The sequence below is a fragment of the Anthonomus grandis genome, chromosome 1 (genome assembly GCF_022605725.1).
Source record: "Anthonomus grandis grandis chromosome 1, icAntGran1.3, whole genome shotgun sequence".
In the NCBI taxonomy this organism is placed as follows: domain Eukaryota; kingdom Metazoa; phylum Arthropoda; class Insecta; order Coleoptera; family Curculionidae; genus Anthonomus; species Anthonomus grandis.
Genome location: NC_065546.1, coordinates 28,526,610 through 28,552,355, shown reverse-complemented (window position 1 = coordinate 28,552,355; position 25,746 = coordinate 28,526,610). Strand labels below are relative to the sequence as shown.

Below are 25,746 nucleotides of genomic sequence, written 5' to 3'. Positions count from 1 at the left end.
AACTAAAATCAGCTCGAGTACAATAGACTATGTCGTATCTTCTTTTGATCCGGATTTCGTTGACTGTACTGTCCTAAACTCAGGCTTTTCAGATCATGAAGCAGTTTTAACAAAGTTTTCCATAATATCTAAAACTAAAAATATTCCTCGCAAATTAGGCCGTATTTTCTCAGATCGAAATTTTTAAAATTTTAAGCATCTGTGTCTAACTACTGACTGGAATGTCCATTCTTCTGATGTTGATTCAGAATTCTCTAGATTTATAAAAACGCTATCTAATCTGTCTCACAAATCCTTTCCTTTAAGGCCTCTCAAACTGAAAAAACATAAACCTTGGTCTACCCAAGGCTTACGTACATCTGCTAAGAACATGCGTTCATTATTCAATCTTGGAAAATTCTCGGACAGCGCTTTCTTTCATGACTATGTAAGACTATATAAGAAAATTTATCAAAGGACTCTAGAAGCGGCAAAAGACATTTACTTTAACAGGAGAATGACAAAGTCTGGTAATGTCGCTAAAGAATCATGGTCGATTGCTAATAATCTGAGAAATAAACCTTTTAAGTCCAATACTATCTCTACCTCTCCTAAGAACCTCAACAATTATTTTGTAAATGTAGCGAAGAATCTAATGAGTACCATAGCTCCTACCCACGATCCACTTTCTTATCTTTCTAGTGCAGATGAGAATTTACACAGTTTTTTCTTTACGCCAATAGTATTACCTGAGCTTCGCAGTACGATTGGGGAAATCAAAAATAAGAGCTTTTCTGGAACCGATGGACTCACGTTGAACATGTTTCTAAACCTGCCAGAGTGTACATTAAACCATCTTACAAATTTAATCAACCTGTCTTTTCAAAAAGGAGTTTTTCCCAACTGCCTTAAGGACCATTCTACATAAAGGAGGAGATAAAGATCAGTCTTCCAACTATCGCCCAATTGCTCTTGTTCCCATACTATCAAAAATTATTGAAATATTAGTGAAAAAAAGGCTCCTATAATTTCTACTGAAATTTAAAATACTCACTCCTCAACAATTGGGATTATTAAATAACAAATGCACAAATGATGCTGTGTTTTCCCTTTTTAATAATGTATACTGTAGCTTAAACAACCAACATCCTACGGTAACAATCTTCTGTGATTTTTCTAAAGCTTTTGATTGCGTAAACCATAATATTTTAATAAAAAAGTTGCAACACTACGGGTTTAGAGGTATGCCCCTTGAATGGTTTAAGTCATATCTCAATAACAGGAGTCAGTTTGTGAGGATTGATGCTACGATGTCTTCTTGCAACCCAATAGAATGTGGAGTGCCTTAAGGTTCAGTGCTTGGCCTTATTTTGTTTCTCATATTTATCAATGATATCGCTAGTCTGAATATTAAAGGAAGAATCTGCCTATTTGCGGATGATACTAGTTTTACTTGGAGTAATCCGGATATTGCCGAACTTCATAAAATCATATCAAGTGACTTAACTTCTATCAAAGCATGGTGCGACTCTAATCTTCTCTGCCTTAACATCTCCAAAACTAAATTTTTGTCTTATAAAAATAATTTGCAATCTTTTGTACTGGATAACGCAATGGTTGCGTTAATCAGTACAAAACGGACGACGCCGACTCAGTTAAATTTTTGGAGCTTACTGTTGACAAGTCGTTAAAATGGGACATGCACATTAACCCTTTAACAATAAAATTAAGCTCCGCTTGTTTTGCGCTAAGATCAATTTCCAAGGAGCTTAGCCACTCAACTGTGTATTTTTCCCTCTTTGAATCACACTTTCGTTACGCCCTTCCTTTTTGGCTTCCTTTTGGTGTGTAGTATCACTCAATTTGACAAAATTTTCAGACTTCAAAAGAGAGCATTGCGTTATACACTTAGACTTAATTATAGAGCTCATTGCCAGGATTTCTTTAAAAAATTTAATATCCTAATTTTGCCGTCACTACTTGTATATGAGTCCGTTTGTCTAATTCGCAAGCACGTTTCATCAAATTCAGATAGGCCATCCCATAATTATCCTCTCAGAAACGCGGAGTATGATTTATATCTGCCTACTCCACATTCAGAATTGGTAAAAAACTCTATATTGTACAAAGCAAAAAAAATGCACAATCATTTGCCATTGAACATCAAGTCCATCACATCTTTTTCTACTTTCCGTAAGGCATTAAAATCATTCCTACTGGAGAGAGCCTTTTACTCGGTAAACGATTTTTTTTAATACTTAATTTTAACTTCACACACACAGACTATTTTATTGTTTTTATATGCACTGTTTTATGTAGCTATATCTATATTATACTTTTCTTTTATACTTTTTTAATGAACACTTTTGTATATTTTTATATATATACTTTTTTGCTTTCTTAGGTTTCTCTTTTTTTTCTTGACCACAAATAGTTGCAAAGATCTTCATCCTAATTGCAAGTCTTTAATGCAGGTTATTATTAGTTTTTTTTAAAACCTCCGCTTAACTGTATGTTGTATAAAAAAATAGGACACTGGAATTTTATATGGTTTTTGAAAACCTTAAACCATGCATACAAGACCATGATTTGCTTCGAGTTTGTACCCAGCGAACCAAAGTCTTCAAACCCTGAATTTCTTTGACTGGATTTTCTTAAAAAAGTCTAGATATTTCATCAAACATTAAGGCACAACAACTATCTAGTTCAGTGATAGGCTCTACCTTAAGGTGTTCCAAAATTGCTTCGATTTGTCCAGGTAATTGAACAGTATATTGAAGAGTATAGCTTGAAGAGTTCTTGGAGATGGTAATTGGAAAAGTAGTAAGAAAAAGTGATTCGAAATTGGAAAGTGCCTGAAATACTTCTAAAGCCATGGACTACGTATAAAAATTGCGAGGGCAAAGGCTTTTTTTCCAGTGACCACCTGCAACCAGAATGTGGATGATCTGCATTTAGCAATTGCGAGTTAATGAATTCTTTAGTTACTTCATTAAGATTCGCTTCTTTAAACTGAAACCTTCCATCATTATAAAAGAGGCAATATGTGCTCTTTCATTTTTCAGAAGTAAGCTCAATTTAAATAACTTTGTCATGGTGAATTTGTGAACATTATAACTAATTTTCTGCTCCCGAGTGAAGCTATCTTTTAAAAGACCAGCATTAGCAAAAATATCTTTTCTATTCTCGAGAGAAAAGAATATTTATTTATAAAATTTATGGAAATATTGGAACCAGAGCTCCCTGATGAGTGTTCACTACCAATGCCATTGATGGTGAACAATTTGATTGGACATTACCTGATGAGATAGTTGAAGTGGATATACCACTAGTGAATACAGCCTCTGAACTTAAATTTTATTATCAATAAATTGACCATCTGAAATCATTTTCTTGGTTTTGGGAAAAAAGGAGGATAAATATTATGTTCTAACAGAACTTTGTTTTAGCGGAAACCATGGAATTGCATGAAACCTAACCTTGACTTGACCAGAGGGATCTTCAGGCTTATTATAATTTGAAGCAGAAAAAAAATGGTCGGAACAAACTTTAAAGTTATTGCAATCCTTTAATGAACTGACCTGGCATACCTCCATCCTCGCTTTTTTTAACATGGGGCTTATACAAAATGTGAAAAAACATTTATTTTTTAAAAGTTCCTAGATAATTAAAAACGTAGAAATTTTTACACAAGGGATATTTACATAATAGTTTTGTCCTAATTTTAGATTGTGACAAAGAAATAGACAATCCTGGTGTTTTTGTTGTTATTTTTAGAAAAAACAGCAAATTTTTGAATAGACATATATAAATTAATTTTATCGCAGTCAGGAGGCAAGAAAAGTAATAAAAAGAAACTAAATTAAATTAATAGATTTTGAAAACAAGGACCATTCGTGTAAAACATTTTATCTCCACCAAGAGACGGAGCTCGACCTGTGTTTAGAAAACATACCCCATTCGAAATTCTATGCCTGTTTATGACCTAATTCTACAAGAAATAAAACTTAGAAATTACGGTAAATAGAAAGCCAGCAAAGTTTTCTCGGCCCACCAGGCACCAGATTAGTACTTCTTAGATAGAAAACTCTCATAAGAGCCAATAGAACACCGAACGTCGATTGACCGTTGCGCCTTCTAAATATCGAGGAGTACTAGTCCTCTAACCGCAAGTGAAAATGGGTTTGTGACGTCATAAAAGCGGGTAATTTAAAATTTTATTATAGCGCCAAGTATAATTCGCTCTACTATACCATACGCTTAAAATAAGTGGGAAATAAAGAATGAATGAAATGAAAATAAAGAACAAACTTCGTAAAGTAAAATTTATTTAGGATGTTTAAGTTACTATATAAAGGCCAATAAATGATATATATAAATAACAATAAATAAATTAATAAAATCACCCAGAAATTACCACCTACTTAATGCACTGGTAATGTTCCTTAATAAATATTATGTATACAACTATTAACAAATTACTTGTGAGTTAGCATTTTTCTATTTGTCTTTGAAAATTTCAGACCCCAAGTTTGTAAAAAATCCAAAATTGCTCATGCATTGAAACAGGTTTGGAATTAGATTTAGAGTATGTTTTGACTTTAAGGCTGTTAAAAAATTAATAGAGAAACAAGATAAATTCTGTTGCGTATTGACCTTCATATTTAAAATCATAAAAAAATAATTACCCCATTATGCCATATTGATCTCTTTTAACATCAGCATATTGTCGTCATTGTTGTCGGCTGCTACTATATTTACTATACCTCTGGTGGGGTCACTTGTTATGAACACCTTTTGTTATATATACACTACCGCTCAAAAGTATTTGCCCACCATGTATTCTTTTTAATATTTGAAATTAGATACAAAAATCTTATCTTTATAACTATATTTAGATTGTATCTCTTTTGTAAATTGCATATATGCTTAAACAGCATACCTATCAACTAAGGTTCGTTGAAAAACACTGAGTATTTAAAAATAGTCCTGCAAATAACAAACAATGCACTGACATGGCATAACAGCACTTCTTCTAAAAAACTAATCTGTGTACAGCTCGTTTCCGATGAAATTTGAAACATTTAAAGATGTTTATTCTTCAAGAATTGATTTTGTGTAACATTGGTAAATAATTTCGCTTGCTTATTGACGATTGTCACCGTTTCTTTGCTGGCTTTTCAAAATTCTTTAGAATGGCTAAAACAAAAGAGTTATCGGTAGAAACAAAAGGTATTATCATTGAACTTCATAAGGCTCGAAAGACTAACCGTCAAATTTCGACGGATTTGGGAATTCCAAGGCGGACTGTCTTGGAAGGGACTATTAGCAACAAACCTCGACCGGGAAGGCCAAAGGCAAGAAGTTCAAAGAAGGATTTAAATATTATAATTACAAGCAAACGCAATAGAAATCCTTACCGCCCTTGAAATCACAACAAAAATCAACAAGGAGCGTAAAAAAGCGGTCAGTGTTTCGACAGTAAAACGGCGACTTTATAATGCTGGTCTTAAAGGATGTTTAGCTGTATCAAAATCGCTACTGAAGGATGTTAATAAGAAGAAAAGACTTAAGTGGGCCCAATCACACAAAGAATGGACCATTGATGACTGAAAGAAAGTTCTCTGGGGTCGAAATTCGAGGTTTTTGGAACGAAGATGCAAGTCTTTGTTCGCCGTTATGCCAATGAAAGGGTCGCTGAGAACTCTACGGTGGCCTCAGTTAAACACGTTGGTGGTTCGGTGATGGTGTAGGGTTGTTTCGGAGGATCTGTAGTGGGCGATCTAATTAGAATAGAGGGAATTCTTCGAAAAGAGGGTTACAAAACAATTTTAAGTGACAATGTACTTCCTTCTGGTACTTCATCTTTCAACATGACAATAACCCCAAGCACACGTCGAAGAATTACAAAGACAATTCTGAAAGTTATGGTATGGCCCCCACAATCACCGGACCTCAATCCTATCGAATTACTGTGGAATGAACTGGATAGACAAGTGCGAAAATCATGCCCCACATCAAAAGAAGACTTGTGGAGGATCATCCAAGAAGAGTGGCACAAGATACCTCAGGAAACTTTGGGCAAATTAATTAGAAGACTACCGAAACTCTGTGAAGCTGTTATTAAAAATCGAGGCGGACATGTAGATGAATCCAAAATTTGATTTTCTTAAATTTAATTAATTGAAAAATGTATTGTTTATATTGTTTATATTTGTTATAAATAAACCGTTTCATAAGAATAACTGATGGGTTTATTATAAAGTTAAGTTATAACTTTAAAAGAGTCATATGTGGGCAAATACTTTTGAGCGGTCGTGTACCTTGTATTAAGCCTGGGAGATTAACCGAAGGTATGGCATCTGATTTAACACCCGTCCTTGAATTGGGCTTGAATAAATGTGGAGTAAAATAATTTTAACATGCATAGAATTATTTATTACTGAGATATTCATGGTTCCGGACTTAAGAATTTGAAACTAAGTATTAAACATATTGGACCTATTAAAAAACTAGGCAATTTATAACTTTCGCTATCCACAGATTTAACACAACAGCTTCTTCTTAGAATTATTTTCTTCTTAGAATTATTTCTCACTTTTGTTGTGTACATTTGCACTATCACAAAAGAAGTTTACTTTCAATAACTATTTATGCAAATGCAGTGACGCCAATGTCCTATATTTAATTCAGAGTTTTTACTGTTTATATCTCAGTTCTTTTACAACAATATAATTAACCCTTCTTTAGAAATGGTCAGAACACATCCAAATGAAAACTAATCACAGCTGACCCACAAAACACTGAACTAAATAACTGGAAAAATATTGTGCGAAATATGAGAACAGATCAATTTTGATAAGATTTTTCGCAAAATTTGATTAATAAAAGTTAGTTTTTCGGTAGTAGTAAAAAGAAAGCCTGTGCAAGCTAAAGAACTATGCAAAATGGCCGCATTTTATATGACATAATTTGATGCTTGACAGTCCGTGCACCCTTGGTAAAAGTTTAAGGAAGTTTAAGTAGTTTTACATTCTTAGTGCCATCTAAATGTCGAGGAGTAGAAGCTTTTTAGTATTCCGTAAATCGCCCAAGCTTTCAACGCCCTGGCACTAACGGAAAATTCTCGTCGCGCGCTTAACTCGTGGACTAACCGATTGTTAGTCCAAATGTCATTGTCACACTTCACACTGTTAAAACACTGGCGTGGCGTTTGATCATAGGCGTGCATGTAATATAATATTATAATTAAAATGTTACATACAATATAAACACTCCAATCATTTTAATTGAGGAATATTTGTATAGATCTTTAGTAGCTGTCTTGGTTTTTGAATTTTTGAATTATGGCAATAATTTTTTTACTACAATAATTATTACAAATAATTATTGTAGTAAAAAAATATTTTTTAGGAAGATTAGCATAGTTAACTGAAAGCAATATGAATAATAATCTAATCTGATCGATACCACATAGTTATTAGAAATATATAATTAATTCCTGATTAACCTCGACTGATTACTCCTAATTATCGGATATTACACTATGATGTATTAATATTTAATATACCGGGTGGTGCGTCACCGAGCGGAACATAGGAAATCCCATGTAAATCTTAAGGGAGTCAATTATTTGCTTTCCTGTACATTTTACAGAAAAAATGTAAGATAACTTTTTGAAGAGAAGATTGGCAAAACCTCGTGCAAAGTTCCAAAAAATTTTAATAAGCGAATCTTGAATTATTCAATTAAATGTAATTGCAAAATTACCAAATTTTCAGTTCAGGTAAAACCAGACACCAGCCACCAGCAAACAATTTGTTATAAGGCTTTGCCAAATCTGACGTACAGCCGAATACAAGAAATGTTTTTTTTTTCGTTTTATCAATCTCACAACCATACATTCAAAGTAAGACACGTTAACATTACTTTTTTATTTAATGTAACGATAAAGTTAAACCAATAACAATTATTATTATCGATTATTAAAAAAATAATTTTATCATACTTAGAATTTAATTAAACCAATAGCAGTATCTGAAATATTTTAAAACTTAGTAAAATATTAACTGGTAAGTGTGGAAAAATAAAATAAAATAAGATAAAATAACTTTTATAAAAATAATAGAGAATTACATAAAAACGTAACCGATCATAAAATTCATTTCTAACGTTACTAAGTTGATATTGAAAAATTTTATTACATTCTAACTAAATCGCGTTTTGTAAGTGGCTAAGATTCTCAAATTTTACACTTTTATTAATGACACTTTTTAAATGACCCCACAAAAAGAAATCATTCGGTGAAAGATCAGGTGACCTGGCTGGCCAAAGTATCCGGTAACGTGGACCAATAATATTTCCGTTAAAAGCATTTTTCAAGCACTCTCTAACCATACGGGCATTATGGGCCGGGCAACCATCCATTTGGTACCAGATCATCTGATCTTCCTGAACAACTTTTTCCAAGGCGGGTCCAATTTGATTTTGAAATAAGTCCAAATAGGTTTCAGCTGTTAGGTTATAGTCCATAAAAAAGAGTCCAATGATATGGTGTCCGATAATTCCCACGAATACATTTGTTTTTTGGGGATATTGCGTCCGAGTATGAACAAAGCGATGTTCATTTTCCTGGATCCAATACCAGCAATTCTGAACATTTGGTTCATTGTTGAGGGTAAATGTACATTCATCGGTAAAACAAATATTTCTTAAAAAATTCCTATGATTATTTGCTCTTTCCAATGTTTTTCGAATTTATACGAATAATATTTGTGTTTTTTTAAAGTGCGCAATACCGCTGTATGATGTTTATTTACCTCTTGCCCAAGAACCCTCGTACTAAACCTCTTGTTTTCCTCCACACTCAGTAGAATATTAAGATCTCTGTTCTCTCTTTCTTCGGCTCTATTTTCGATATCCTGAGTTGAACATTTACAATTATTTATTACGGTATCTTTGGACTCGAACTTATTGACAATACGTTTAATAGTTGAAATGGACGGAATGGGCTTGGTGGGGAAATAAACTGAAAACATTTCAGATACTGCTCTAAAACTGTTTCCCGCATAATGCCACTTAATTATGGCTATTTTTTCGTCGATTGAATAATTCAAACTTGTTTTCAAATATCAACTGTCACTAATTTATTGACACTTTTCCTCACGTCAGTGACAATATTCATTTTACTGGTGCCCGTTTGGTTTTACCTGAACCGAAAATTTGCTAATTTTGCAATTACATTTAATTGAATAATTCACGATTCGCTTATTAAAATTTTTTGAAACTTTGCAAAAGGGTTTGCCAAATTGGTCTCTTCAAAAAGTTATCTTACATTTTTTCTATATAATGTACAGGGAAGCCAATAATTGACCCCCTTAAAATTTACATGGGTTTTCCTATGTTCCGCTCGGCGACGCACCACCAGGTATAAACAAGTAAGCAAAATTAATACCAATCACATTTAAATTAGTATTATACATGATTCCCCCTCTGGATAACACAATTATATTACATGTTTTTTTCTGTTAATTCCTTCGAACTGAATAATAAAAGCGAATTGAAATTCCCGACTATCTATACCACATAGCCCAAATTTGCATTCACCTAGTGCCAAAACACGAGTACCGGGAAAAGTATCGCCTTATATAACGTGTTCCACAGGGATATTTCTGCAAAACGAATTCCGTCGTAATTTGAATTTAACTATTTACGCTTCGAATGTTGCTGCTGCTGCTGCTACAATTTGGACGATGGATATCGATCGGCCTCCTGTTCGGATTTCGTTCAAAACTTCAATAAATAACGAGTGCACTATTTTAAGCCCTTGAATTATGTATATATATAGCCATTACCTACTGTGTGATTTCTTGATAATAATTATTTCTAATATTTTGAATTTTATATTCTTTCAAATCGTGTAGTTATTATGTAGAAGACGCATATCTCTATATTTTAGAACATCTTCTATATAATATATGCCGATTAGTTTAATTTTCAAAATCAGACGTAAATTCTAAGATCTGAATGTGAAAATAAGCTGTCAGGAATATGAAACTTTAAAGTATTGAAACAAGATAAATAGCTAATACTGCTGTATTTTACTCGCATAATGTAAATGTTTATAATTCCAATGAAGCTCCAAGAAGTGAATAAAAATTCCTAATGTCCTTCGCATTTTTCGTCGATAAAACGGATCCGAACGCGGCATGCTGCGGTGTCAATATTTTATCCTCATGTGGAAATATCATGGAGTCGCTTGACAAGGCGTAACGTTGTTAAGCCATCCAGATCATGTTTGGCGAATTGATCGATCGATCGAATCTCCCTCAAAACCTTCACCCTTTCCCCCCTTGCCGTGTTTCGCATCATGGTAATCCTATAGCCAACAACGTTCACGGCCTTGTGATTAATCTTAAGGTGATTGTAATTAATGTGGAAAGTGTGTTATTAGTCGCGGATCTAATCAGATTTGGTCGATTGGGAAACATTAGGAGTCAGAATACAACGTTCCCCAGAAATATTTCATATAACGGTTATAATAAAAAGGAACTTATAATATTTCATCATTAAATGAGGAAAGGAGAATGTCTTTCTTGAATTTTTTTCTTTTCAAAGATAACGAACCCTGCTCTTTCTACGTAGTTGTGGCGAGTAACCGTAATAATAAAAATTTACATTTCACCGCATAGCCGATTCCTTTTTGTTTCGTCGTGGAAATTGGGTGAAAAATCGATAGGGCAGCCGAAAACCGACAAAAGGGTTCATTTTTTTGGGGGCGTTTCAACAGGAAACAATCGGTTGCTAACAACAAGCTATGGGCTTAAGTTAAGTTTGATTTATGATAAACATTTTCATAGATGTTTAAAAAATAAAAAATGTTGTTTGTTCGTGCTGCTGTTAATTTCGTTGGAGATTGCTTAGATCAAAAAAAGGTCCATTCGTTGATGTGTATTTATATACTATTGAAAAATTTTTCGTTGCTCGAAAATTTGATAATATCGATTTTATTTGAAGAGTACCGGGGAATAACGACAATGGTCCATCCGGACAAATTTTGAGAAAATCAATAATTAAGGTTTGTTAGAAAATTACATTTTGAAAAAAATTAGTCGTAAAGAATATAATTATAATATATATAAATAATATAAATAAAAATATATATATATATATATATAATATAAATAGTGTGTTTATTGTTAAAAATTAATTTTATAAAATAAACTTTTACTCAAAACTTGTGCCACTTTTCCCCGGCTTTAAGCGTCTATTGGCGGGTCATCGACATATTCATCATTGATGTCTTTGGTTGATCTAGAGACATTAACAACTGTTGATGAACAACCGCCTTGGCTTCTGCTCTTTTAAGAAATGTAGTTAGATACTGCAAATCCTTCCATTTAGGCTTTTTGATGGGCCCTGGTAAAGTTTTCTCAGTGTTCCCTCCTCTCTTTTCTGTTGATCTACTTATTTCTTTTTTTAGATTCTTCCGAAATAACTTAAGAGCTAGCATGTAGGCCCATATAAGTCGATTTATGAAAAATTAAGCGGGGGCTCGGCTAACAAAACTTGAGCATCCTGATTGCTCAGGTTAGAAAGCTGCACTGTTGGATAAAGCGGTGATAAAAATGTACTTCAATCGTGAAAATAAAAATTTTTACCACAATCAATGACATTAAATGGTGTACGTTTCATACGACAATTTTTCGTCAGCCATCTGATACCTCAGTATACTTACTAGATTCATAATTCGATCACACTTGTCGTATGAATGCCCCCTGATCGGAAATGTTACTTTTACAACAGTAAAACGATTTTTCTTGGTAACCAAGTGATGCCAAAACCGAAAAACCATAAAGTTTTTATTTTGCCCTGCACAAGAGTCACGAAAAATGGAAGGTTCTTTTACTTCCATAGGCAGAATATTATAAAAAAAGTGATACAGCATAGAACAGACATCGTCAGCTCCTTTCTTTGCAATAGATTCATCGTAAGTAGAAAAGACAGGTTTTGGCAGAATGTGGATGTTAAAACTAATGAAAATTAATTAAGCCTAGTGTGTTCATCCTCGTCGAAATTTAATGTAGCAGTAAGTGAAAATATATCAGCTTTTAAGAAATATCCAAGCGATATATTAAAATTGTTTTTAAAAATTTCTCGGAAGGATTCATAGGAAATCTTGTTTTCCATATTGCCGATCGAATACATTTTGTGTAATTTTACAATGTTTAGATTTTCAAAGAGGTAAACTTTTTGAGAAGGAAGGAATCAAGGAAGCAAGGAATAATGAGTTTGTAAGCTCGTGTTATAGTTTCCACGCATGTCGATTTCCCGGTTAAAACCAATGAGTCTCTTACGTACTGAACTCGCCGAACTGTAATTCCGTGTAAAGACAAAAAAAACCTTAAGACAAACGGGAACATCACGTGTAATTCCATCCACAAATATCTCAACGATGACTAAATGAAACATTATTTAGCCTTGACCTTGCTTAATTTTTTCAAGGAGACATGACAGGAAGAACAGTGTTAAGACCACTAAGATAAGCGTTTTGTGCATCAGTGTTCCTAGTTCGTGGGTAGTCGCGTTAGGTCTCTCTTCCTACCTATTTTTTTGCGTTTTTTCGTTTTTCTGCTTGATAAGCCAGGTTTATTTCGAGTTGACACTGAAAAGTCATTATCCATTAAACTGCTTTTAAGTACAAAATTTGTATAAAAACAGATAAAATACTAAATTAGCTAATATAGTCAATAATCTCTGCGTATACTATACTCAATGATAAACTAATAGCTGATGCAATAACGTCTTTGGATATGGACTGATGCCGTTTTTTCCCACAGACTCAGGTCATTCTTTCCTGGCACAGGGATCTTCGAGCTTTTGTTTCGTAGACTCAGGGCCGTATCTGGACCAAAATGTTTGGGGGGGGAGAGGGTTAGGCCAGTGACATTTGAGAAATTAGGGATAAAAAAAACTTTAATTTATAAATAGGTTTTACTAAAAGAAGATACCAGTTTAAACTAAAAAACACATTTAACAACGTTAAAATTTTAAAAATAGTAATTATAATAACAACTGAATATTTCTTTGCTTTTCCCTCGCAAAACGATTTAAGACCTCTGCGGTATCAATTATAATATTTTTATGCACGCTTAAAAGGGCAAGTCCTGTTAGCCGCTCCTGACCAGTTGAATTGCGCAAATAGTCTTTTAAACGCCTTAGCGATGAAAATGATCGTTCTGATGAGGCTGTAGATACAGGTAACGTAGCCAGAATTTGCAACAGAGTATGAATATTGGGAAACAAAGATGGATTACATGCTGTTAATGCATCAAGAGCATTTTTTGGCCTTTCTGCTTGAGGCAGCTTAATCCATTTTTGTTTCCACAACTGATGTAGTTCTGCAGATAACGTATCTAGGTCCAAAAATTCCTCATATGGTAACAAGTCTTCCATTTTTACTATGTGTGCTTCGCACATATTTGGTACTAGACAATATAACAATGAAAGTGATTTTTCGTGATTTGCAAATCTTGCAGATTTTCATCAGTTCTTCTATAAATTGATCAAAAAAAGGAATTGCAACTGTGATTCGAAGAATTTCTAAACATTACACCCCCGCTTATTATTGCTCCAAATTGCAGCTCCAAAATACATATTATTTATTACACAAAAATATTGAAATTCCGCAAGAAATAAATTTCGAGGAATAACTATTGGTGGTACTTTACGCGGCTCTTTTAATTACGCCGCCCTTATAACCTCATCAGCACCGGCGGCGGCGCCGGCGCCAAGTTTGAAATAAAAAAGAAAAAAAGTTTGAAATAAAAATGTTTAGAATTTATAATACTTTTAAATGGCAGCATTCTTTTCTAGGATTTACTTTGAATATTTTCAATAAAACCAATTTTTCCTAGTTCAATCTTGTATTATGCCCTCTAGCGGTCATCGTACGAACTTGTAAATAATTTCCAGCAACTTCTCTTTGCCGCTTTTATCAGAAATATTTTTTTCCCTACGCTGTGCGATGAGTAGTTACTCAGATATGGCCGGCGACCTCTCTTAGTTGTACACCCGGTACGTACCTACTTTTAGTATTGGCTATAATAGGTTTGTTCTCACAGCAGTAAGAAACAAGTTTTCGACAAATACACATGCGCAATAGAGTAAAATGCGTTCGCACAGAAACTTCTGATCGGTTTCAAATCAAAAGTTTGATGTTCTTACACAAATTTCTGATCCTCATCTGATAGTCAGACTTGTTTTCGGATTTATTTCAAGCAAAGTGTCAGAGAATCCGTGTAGCCGATCTTCGGAATATGAACATAACCTCTAAATTGTTGTTTCTATTTTGTCGTTTTGTATAGTCCTTGATATTCGTTTTGAAAATTGTATTTTATATTTTTGGATTAGTGTAAACATAAACATTAAGGAAACAAGTGCTTTTGAATCGTCGGAAGAATCTGATCAGAATTATGTTGATTCCGACACAAACTTTTAAAGAAGATTTAATTGAAGAACGGATAAAGCCCAAAAGTCAAAACTATTTTCATGAAACTGTCTCCCAATTTAATAGAATAGAATTTCTCGAGCATTTTAGAGTAAGTCTTGAAGTAGCAAATAATCACACAATCTTAAACTCTATTAATAATATACAGCTATTTCAAGGTTGTAGTATAATTTTTGTTTTGTTTATGTTTTATTTATTTTCCCATTTCCCACTGGGATAAAAAAGTGAGGTTATTTTTCTTCTCCACTCAACCTGTATTTGATGTTCGCACAGACGGTTTCAAATCGATCATAAGTTTTAATATTTTACGCATGCTCATCAAGAATGGTTTGGAAACAGTTTCAAACTTGTAAGAAATTTGCAGTGAGAACAAACCTTATATGACGTATAGCTAGGATGTTTACACTACCTTTTTTTGTGTGGTAAAATGTATTTGCGCGAAAAAATGACTCGTTTATAAAAACTGAAAATATATTCATTATAAAAATATAAAACAAACATGTATATGTCAAAAAAAAAACAAAACAAAAAATAAACGTATAAACGTTTGAGAGAATCCAAAAAAAAAACATCATTTATTCTTCGCAACGATTGTGAAAAAATGTGTGCTTTCAATCCTTGCTTGTAGTGCTGGACCTTAAAATTATATTTTAAAATAAGCAAATTATCAAATAAGTAATTAATTACTACTAAAATGAATAAATATGCTCTTACCATGAATTGGGCTAGATCGTAATAGATCCTTCTTATCACTGAGTGAACCGTAAAACTGCGATCCTAAATTCACAGAAATATTTAATACAAAGAGATAACCCATGTCAATATTGCCAAGCCGACTAAAAATAAAGGCAATAGAGCGTTCGTTCTCGCATCTGTCGCTTGTCTTAAACACTGTCAACAATGTCAACTCCCTCGTGTTGCCATTACTTATTTGACAGTCAGTGGGGGCAACAAAAACACTGGGTTGCTTTTGCGAACGAACTTGATAATTTTGATATATTATTATGACAAATACTTCATTACCTATAGTTTTTAGATGTTTTGAAAAATCTATACCTAATTATTTTTCGACCAGATCAACATGTAAATTAACTAAATTTATAAGGCATGTTAGTCCCTTGGAAAGAGAAAATCTCAATTTGGCAGTTATTCTCTAATTTATATTGAATTCGTTGAATTTTTCTATCGAAGCATGCAAATGGTGTTTTTCTGTTTATGCTACTAAAATTAAAAATATTGAAAATAAAACTTAGAAGTATTTAAAAATACATATATTTGAAAAAAAATCCTTTCCTAGCATATAGTTTTGTGTATTAACAAAAATTTATATATATTTTTTTTAATTTTTGTATAATCCATAGAAGCTAAAACATTTTATAGGTATTTATATGTACATGTACCGGTTGGGCAACTAAGAATGAACGTCGGCGATATCTCAGGCCCTAATAGTCGTAGCGTCTTGAAAAAAAAATTTTGTAATAAAAGTGGCAAAAAAAAAATACTGGAAGTTATTTTGAAGTTCATTGGTAAACCGCTAGAGGGCGCCACAGCTTCTTTAATTCTTAAAATTGCATTTTTGCCAAAAAACCTCCAATAACGTACACCTCAAAATATTATATTAATATTCTAGGAAGATTTCCTCACAAAAAAGTTTCTACAAAAATTTCTGTCAGTTGTCAAATAAAGTGGTGGGGGGCGTTTTTAGCTTGAATAAAGAAAACAGCTGAAAATCAGCTATGACTGGACCGATTTTTTTTTTTAATATTTTTTTTAAGTCTATTGTTGCCTTATTTTTTCAACCTAAAAAAAATTTCAAATTACTTTTCCTAAAATCCGCTAGAGGGCGTTGACTTGTGACTAACCCTTTCTGACGGGTTATTTTAAAAAACTCAAATGCAACTATATATATTTTTTACGTCATTAAAAGCGGGGACGAAAACCAAAGAAACTGGTGAAAACGGCACTTCGATGTCACTTGTTAAACTAAACTTATTAACAAAATAGTGTGCATTCAAAAATAAAAGTGATAAAAATGACCATAAATTACTATTTGCTTAGACAAGCTGAATAAACTCGTATTAACTAAGTATTATTAAAAAGAAACAAACTCAATAGTGTTTTAGAAAATCCGAGATATAGAAGTGATCGTTATACGTTTATTTATATAGGGTGTTAACTAAATAAAGTTGACCAAATTGGCTTATTTTGAGAAAACTGTGCATACAGTTTATAGTTGTTCTATAGGAAAGTTTTAAAAAATTGGCACAACACCATACCATAGAAAAGTTAATTAAAGATACAACAATAAAATAATTTGACACTTGTAACAATTTTGATGATACCGGATGTAGATGAAAACTTGCTTATTTTAAATAGAACACTCTATTATATGTTATTTGATATTTAAATTCTACATACAATTTTAAGAAATCTTAGTTGGTACAATAAATAATATGTTATACACATAATTTATTTAGTGCCTCCCCAAATGTTCAAAATGCATTCCATCATTTTCTATGCACTGAAACATCTTTTGTTCGGTAGACAAAACTGCAGTCTCTACCTCAGCAAATGAGAGAATCTGCATGCAATCTCTAATCCGGCCAATCATATTTTGTCGCGTCGTAGGTCTTGTTGCAAAAACAATTTCTTTAACTCGATCCCATAAATAAAAATCCAGGCACGTTAGGTCTGGTGATCTAGCCGGCCATGGAAAGGTACCACCCCGTCCTATCCATCTACCAGGGTAGGTAGCATCTAAAAACTCCTGAACATTTCGGGCGAAATGTGCTGGACAGCCATCGTGCTGGAACATCATTCGTTGGCGAATTTCAAGTGGCACATCCTCTAATAAAATTGGCAATTCCTCCCTTAAAAACTGCAAATAATTTGCACCATTTAGTGCGTTGTTAAAAAAAATGGGCCGATAATTCGACCTCCTAATATTCCTGCCCAACAATTTAAAGACCAACGGCCGGCCTTGATGCTGGACTTCTCGCATCCAGTGCGGATTCGTTGGTGACCAGTAATGAATATTGTGGAGATTCACGCCTCCATTGCTGTGAAATGTAGCGTCATCTGTCCACAATATGTTTGAAAGCACTTGAGGATCCTCTGCAATCATACCCAAAAGCCAGTGGCAATGGTCTAGCCTTCGGTGAAAATCTTGTGCACTTAATTCTTGATGCAGGACTAAATGATATGTATGAAACCGTGGAACAAGATGATGACTGCTGATTCAACAGAATCGGCCAATCTGGTGCTTTTTGTGTAAAAATTAATTAATTTTACATTTAAAGCATCATCACCAAAAAATGAACTCTCCTTAGGAAAATTAAGTCTCATCGCGTATAGTGAAGATTAATATTCAAAAGATCGCTTACCTATACTCCTTAAGAATATTCTGAACAGTAGTTCGATTTACTCCCAGGTCGTGCGCTATTGTTCTAGTACTTAAGTGAGGATTAAACTTGACGTAGGCTAAAACATTTATTATGTTGTTTTCGGTGCGTCCCCTGCGTTGTCTCCGAAACACGGGCAGCCGAACGTTTCCAGTCGTTCGGAAACGATGTATGATCCGAAGAAAAACTTTTGCAGTAGGATGGCGTCTATCAGGATACTGATGCCCATACACCCTTGCAGCAACTGTGGCATTTCTCATATATTCAAAATAAGTACCTATTATGTCAAACGCCTCTTCGTTTGTGTAAAGCATTGTTAAACAAAGCAATACGAAAAACAGAGATAAGTTAAGGAACAAAAAACTTGAACAAAACACAAAAAACTGGAACAAAACAGGAAAAACTGGAACAATACGAACAACTGGCACAACACGAAAAATTGGAACAACACGGAAAACTAGAAAAACAAAAGTTCATAATACGGCGAACTAACAAGAAAACTATTGGATGTTATTAGCGAGACTTTAAAACGCTTTAACAATCGCAAGAAGAGACGCTAAAATGACATTTAACTGAAATATTTACATATTTTGCTTCCATGGTTACCTGCCACTTTTGTTTCCATGTCTACTAACTCAACTTTCCTATGCACAGTTTTCCCAAAATAGGCCCATTTGGTCAACTTGGTTTTGTTAACACCCTGTATAAATAAACGTATAACCATTAATCCTGTATGTCGGATTTTCTAAAAGAGTACTATGAGTTTGTTTGTTTAAAAAAATACTTATATAAAAGGAGTTTATTCAGTTTGTCTAAGCAAATAGGAGTTTATCGCCATTTTTGTCATTTTTATTTTCGAATGGACACTTTTTTTTATAACTTTTGTTTAAGAAATGATATCGAAGTGCCGTTTTCACCAGTTTCTTTGGTTTTCTTCCCCGCTTTTAATGACGTAAAAAATATATATAGTTGCATTTGAGTTTTTTGAAATAATCCGTCAGAAAGGGTTAATCACAAGTCAACGCCCTCTAGGGGATTTTAGGAAAAGTAATTTGAAATTTTTTTTTGATTAAAAAAATAAGGCAACAATAGACTTAAAAAAAAATGTTTAAAAAAATCGGTCCAGTCATAGCTGATTTTCAGCTGTTTTCTTTATTCAAGCTAAAAACGCCCCTCACCACTTTATTTGACAACTGAAATTTTTGTAGAAACTTTTTTGTGAGGAAATCTTCCTAGAATATTAATATAATATTTTGAGGTGTACGTTATTGGAGGTTTTTTGGAAAAAATACAATTTTAAGATTTAAAGAAGCTGTGGCGCCCTCTAGCGGTTGACCAATGAACTTCAAAATAATTTCCAGCATTTTTTTTGGCTACTTTTATTACAAAATTTCTTTTTTCAAGGCGCTACGACTATTAGGGCTTGAGATATCGCCGACGTCCATTCTTAGTTGGCCACCCGGTATGTATGTCCGCGAGACGTAGCGTACGAACTACCTATCCAAAATTATAATATTTTTATAAAAATGGACGTATGGACACAAATGACATAAAAATTATGTATTACCCAGGACGTTTTATAATGCTGTTTGAGATTTATTTTAAGAGACATCAAAAAACTAATTACACTGTTTTATTGGCCCTGTTAATTTTATATCCGATGTTTCATTCTTACTGTATTTATTTACAACTATTTGAATTTTGCGCCAACATTTCGAACTTTACTTCACTGAACTGACAACTATCGCCTATGCGGCTTCTATACTCGGCAGAGCGCTGTTCCGGAAGATTCTCGCTAACCTTCGAAATGTCATGCAGTGTACCACCTGGGTCATTCCGGAATGACCCAGAAACAGCTGTTTATCGGTTAATATTAGGACCAAGGCATAAAGTTATATAAGAGCAATAACTTAAGAATATTTAGAGAAAAAAATCACCCAAAAAAATTTTTTACGACAAAAGCGTCTCTTAATTATTTTGCTTAACTGGTTTTTATAACAAAATGTACGCTGTTCTTCCTTCTGCGCAATAGTAAGTAATTGGTAAGTGATATTCCTGATATTCCTAGCAGGTCCTAAAAGTATAATATATTAAATAAATTATGTCTCAGAGGAAAATACGTCTTCTTGAGAAACAACAGTAAAATCACCCTCTTAGGGTTGATTTTTGTAAAATTTGTTCCCAAAGGAGCACATATGACACGAATCTCTAAGAAAAAATTTAAATTTTTATTGAATAATTTTCATGTTTTATTTATTCCTTCTGCGTGTTGTTTATTCGGAATTGACGTATACCTACATCTAGATGATATCCCAAGGGAAAGCGGTTTAAATAATCTGTTCTGTCAGTGAAAATGTATTTTGCTTTATTATATCTACTATACAAGATCCTGCATTTATATAGATTATATGCTTTAGAAGGCTTATCGAGTTTTATTAAAAAAGGAATATTGCCATCTTTGAGTTGAGATTACTTTATTTTTCAATTGCTTTCAAATTCAATTACATTAAACAAAACAGATTTTTGCATGCCTCTTTATATAAAAATATATAACGGTATATTAATACTTGTTTCTTTCTTTTCAGTGAGATTACACGATAGTATACAGGAGGAAAACTTTCATTATTTAGTATTCGATTTGTAAGTATGATTTTTTACTAAGAAAAAAATAATAAGTATGAACTCTTATGCAAAATTTCTCAAATAATTCTATTTGATTACAATATATGACAAAGAATATACGTCTCGATCTTTTCAATAGAAAAAATTGCCACTTTATCGACGCTATCGAGCAACTGTATGCAATAAAGAGAAAAAAATCTCCAATAACTTTGATCCCCCCTCGACAATTTGAAATTGAAATACAATTTGGATCCCGGCGGATTCATTCGGACAAATATTTTCTATTTGCTCTCACGACTTGTAACTCTCTTCTCAATTTTGTTTGTCCAGGGAGGAGCTTTATAGAAAAATCCATTTTGTCGAGAATATTGGGTTCAATTTGTTAGAGATGGGGCTTACTGCTTTTTTACATTTGAATAATTCAATTACAAGCCGTTTAAAGTGAAGAGCTATTTGAAGACATTGTGATACTTCGAGGTTATTAGTTATGTTTCTATTATAGGGTAACCGGTGGCGAATTATTTGAAGATATCGTAGCAAGAGAATTTTATTCAGAAGCAGACGCGTCACATTGTATACAACAAATTTTAGAATCTGTAAATCATTGTCATCAGAACGGCGTTGTACATAGGGATCTCAAGGTGAAACCAGTTTGAATTATTTATTTAATTATATGGAATGAATCTGTTGACTACCATTTTAGCCTGAAAATCTCCTTTTGGCAAGCAAAGCAAAAGGTGCAGCAGTAAAACTGGCAGACTTCGGTCTGGCCATCGAGGTGGCCAACGAGAGGCAGGCGTGGTTTGGGTTTGCCGGTACCCCCGGGTATCTTTCTCCGGAGGTTCTGAAAAAGGAACCTTATGGTAAACCGGTGGATATTTGGGCCTGTGGCGTGATACTCTACATCCTACTTGTCGGTTACCCTCCGTTTTGGGACGAGGATCAACATCGATTATATGCGCAAATTAAAGCCGGTGCTTATGATGTAAGTACTACATTTTTATAACTCAAGAATTTTCATTTCATTTTATTTATTCAAAATATATATGAAATTAAAAACAATGTCTAGAGACAGAACATCTAGATATTATTTGTGTGTGTCTGTTTTCGCAGTTGGTTATACATAAATAAATAAATCCTTTCCTATTTTAAGTAAGTAAATATCAGTTATTTCTAAAACTAATAAAAATACAGTAGAAATACAAATCCAATATAATATCCAATTATGATGCAGTCTTAGAAACTTACTCCAAACGAAATCCATAAAATGTTACACTTGGTGCCAAAGTTATGTAACCCCAAATTCAGTGATCCCAATTCAATCTAAATCCATTCAATTAGCTACCATTTGTATATCTGATACAATTTTTCTCATTGGTGGACAAAATAAACCAATTAAACTTCACAATTCAAAATACTTAACTAAACAAATTCGTTGTAATTTACAAGGTAAATCTTAAGGACCGGATGGTGGTTCTTGTGCCCAACTGAATTAGATATTCAACCACTCAATATTCAACTCTACTCAGGGGTGAGTTTGTTACGTCCAAAATGTTGTCAGTAAATTTAAATTAAACAAAAGCTAATTAGAAAGTTTAAACAATAATGAGCGCCACCGAATTTTTAGTCAAAAGGCCCAGGACATTATTCAAAAATTTACTGAGAAGACAAAATACGGAAAACATAAAAATCAGTGGATGCTCAACATTTAATGTGATCTGCTATTAATGAAGGTCCTGTATTAAATTAAATTACGCTTAAAAATGAATATAAATATATATGAGAACATACATATATGTCTATTGATTTACATTACTATGGCTGTAAGTACCAATTTAGTAACTAAATCAAAAAGATAACAAATTATAAACTTGATTGGTCTAGTTACACCCTTTACTTCGTAGCGGGTATGATCATACGGGCTTCACAAGTTGACCCAATAAATTAAACTACACTTATTAATTATTATACACAGATATTAATTTACTGAATATTAGGTAAATAAAAGATATTAAAGATGGAAGTAAACACTATTTATTAACCTAAAACTAGGTGCTTAGCTGAAGTTAAGCTTCTATGGGGTTGTGGTTTGTCAGCCAATAGTATCGACTCCTCTTGTAGAGTGTTCCAGTCACTACAGGGGCAGTATTTCAAAATCGGTATAATAGCTAACGCACTGGTGAGAATCCAAAAGAGTCCAGAGTTGAACCACCTGTCAAGTTAGTTACATCTATCTCAGAATCCAAGAAGACAAAAGCATTACCCATAGGGTAAATCGGAGTTCAGGATAATTCCAACAAAACCAAGAAATCAATTAAATCGTTTTCCCTCCTTTGGTCAAGAAATCAAGCCAAAGAAAAATTAATAAACTGAAAACCTGAAAATTAAAATTCTTAAAGAAATAGCCCCTATTAAAATAGGATCAAGTACAAATCTTAGGTCTTACCCCGCAAACCAATGAGGGTTACCAAAAACGTGCCACTAAGGTATGTGATACAGTGGGTTTGACCTTAAATAATAAACCTTTGAAGGTTGGTATAAAATTTCCTTTCGGGCGAAATTATGGTTCCAAACTAGAGTATAACTATACCAAAATTCCAAATGTAATTAAAGCACTTTTATTCCCTATAAAGGGTTACATTTCCAAAAATTGTAAAGACACATGCGGTTATAATTACAACCTCCAACGAACTGAAAACGTTCCAAAATCTTCTTGACCGCAAAAATCTCACATGGAATGTTTAACTAAATAAAAGACAAGTGGCAGAACCAACATCAAATGATGTGAACTCACGACAGAAAAATGAAAAACGTCGACGTCTACAATCGGCCTTAGGTCCAGCAAGTTAGGTCTAGCCTTAGGCCTTAGATCCATCAGTCAACTGTCACCTCGACCGTGAATCCAAAAATAAACAATGACTAAGGAGCATACGTTAAAATACGAATATGCCCAGCCAATGAGAGCATTCCGGCACTACAGAGGCGCAGCTTGCGTGCCGCCAAAATACAAATTTTTCGATGCCTGTAGTTGTTGTTGAGATTTGGCATCTTTGACCTATTTATTTGCTAATATAGGACGTTGTTTTGTTAGGCATTTATATTTTAGATGGAAAAACAAATGCGATGTGCATATAAAAGACGCTCAATAAAGAAATATTTGTAGCTGTTATAGATTAGTAAATTAATGATTTTTTTAAATATATTTACAGCATAATCAAGATAGTTGTATGGGGTCAGAAATTAAAAAAAAAAACAGAAACCAGTCATCCTCAGGACACTAAGTCTAGGTTTCTTTAGTAAATAAGTACAAGTGCATGAGTTAGTACGGTATATATAAAACATTAAACCATCCAAAAATATTGGCATTATTATTAATAATAACAATTTAAAGTTTTTTTGTTATTTTTATTTTAGCTTGTTTTATAGATGTTTTTTATGGTATTATATTAAAATTTAGTGTGAAATTACTTCTTACATGTCATATTCCTATCATAGGTATCGATAATTTAAAATTTTCATAATATAATAATTGTCAATGAACGTTTGAAGTTTATTTTAATAGATTGAAATATGTGCATCAGAGAATATCGAGTGGGTAGATGATGAAGATTGCCAGGCGATAAGCAACTAAAAGTATATGAATTGGCAAGAAAAAAACACCATATACACTTTTATTTAACAACAATTAAAATCAAAATATATAAAAATATGTGTATTTATTTTAATTTTTATATAACTGTTTAGGCATTGTTTTGATAAAATCCGATGGGTGATGCATCATCATAGTGGCATAAGAAGTAAATATTCCATAAATATTTTGAGGCAGCTTACTTGCTAAGTAGTTTTCAAAGACAGTTTGAAAACTATAAGTCATATTGTGATGACAGTTTTGAAATTACTTTGAAATTAAAAGTTTCCCATCATAATTGATCAAATATCTTAATGTCGACTAGCTTACTGAAATGTTTTAACTTTTAGCAAATATACTTTAAATTTTATAATAAAATATTTTATAATAAGTTTTAAAATAAATTATACTATGGACTCTATACTAGATTAAGATTATACTATATTAAAATGTATTATATTATATTACATCTTACAACAACTTAAAGCTAAAATGGTAGAGAAGAAAGTAAATCCATCAAGTTTGGTCTGTAAGCTAGCACTTCTGATCACAACTGATCCTACAAAGGATTAAAATTATGAATTAGTCTAGGAATATAAAAATTAATACAATATTATTACCATTCTTTAAAACCTTAACTAAAATTCTTGAGGGGCATGTCCCTTGATGCGTATTCTTCTCCCAGACTTAATGTTTCTCATTTTACATGAGCTATTAAATCCTAAAAGTAAACAACAAAATATACAATTATGTCTGATACTTAAGAGTTTATACAACCTCTAATGTCGCTCCTGTTACAATTGCAAAATATACGTTCTTCTCCATTCTTAAATTTATTTTGGGTCTGACAAGCATAATCGACTTCTCTATTACTTTGTTCTCTATAAGAGGTATATTCTTCAAAATTCCTAAAATTTAAAAATGATTGTTTAATCTTTATTTTGTAAATATTAAACAAAAATGTTTATTTAAACTATTAAAATAAGAAAATGTCTAGGTATCGTTGGTATCCATTGGACATATAATGTGTTTCTTGTATTCCTGGCCAAATAATTCTGGGTAAAACTTCTTAAGATGTCTGTTTCTTGTGAATGTGCTTGAAAATTCCTTCTCACGGACTTCGCAGATTGCATTTTGTTGACTGGAAAATACATAATAGATTAGACCTAAAAAAATTATATCTTACCTTAGCGTTGCCATAATTATCGTTAATAACAGATACTGCAGCAGCTAAAAAAGAAATTATACAGTAAAGAAATCACTGGACAGTTTACTAGAAATTGAAAATCAAACACTAAAATGTTTGTTTTTGAACTCAAAATTAGCGTAGAATCGAATATTATAGACAACGAAGTCAACACTAAACACTAAGATTGCTGTAAGCACTCAAATAGTGTCAAAATCGATATAAATAATAATTATCGGCGATAATTAAATCATTCAGGAAGCAAAGCAAATAAAATATAATCTGCCATCTAGGTTAGGGAAACCAAAACAAAATTAATGGAAAACCACGCTTTTCATGCGAAAAATAGGAAGGAATTCGCTTTACGTGGATATCGATCAAGTCTTTTTCCAACAAGATGCAGCAGCTCCATCCTATGCTA

The 25,746-nt window shown here is 32.9% G+C and overlaps 1 protein-coding gene across 14 annotated transcripts in view; it reads left to right on the top strand.

Moving 5' to 3' along the window:
• LOC126736627 (calcium/calmodulin-dependent protein kinase type II alpha chain) overlaps positions 1-25,746 on the top strand; it is a 166,409-nt gene that overhangs the window by 71,784 nt on the left and 68,879 nt on the right. For all 14 annotated transcript variants that reach the window (XM_050441184.1, XM_050441081.1, XM_050441098.1 and 11 more), the window contains exons 4-6: positions 20,475-20,529; positions 21,014-21,152; positions 21,215-21,496. In XM_050441184.1, the coding sequence (XP_050297141.1) occupies positions 20,475-20,529; positions 21,014-21,152; positions 21,215-21,496 (476 nt within the window). The remainder of the gene's footprint in view (positions 1-20,474; positions 20,530-21,013; positions 21,153-21,214; positions 21,497-25,746) is intronic.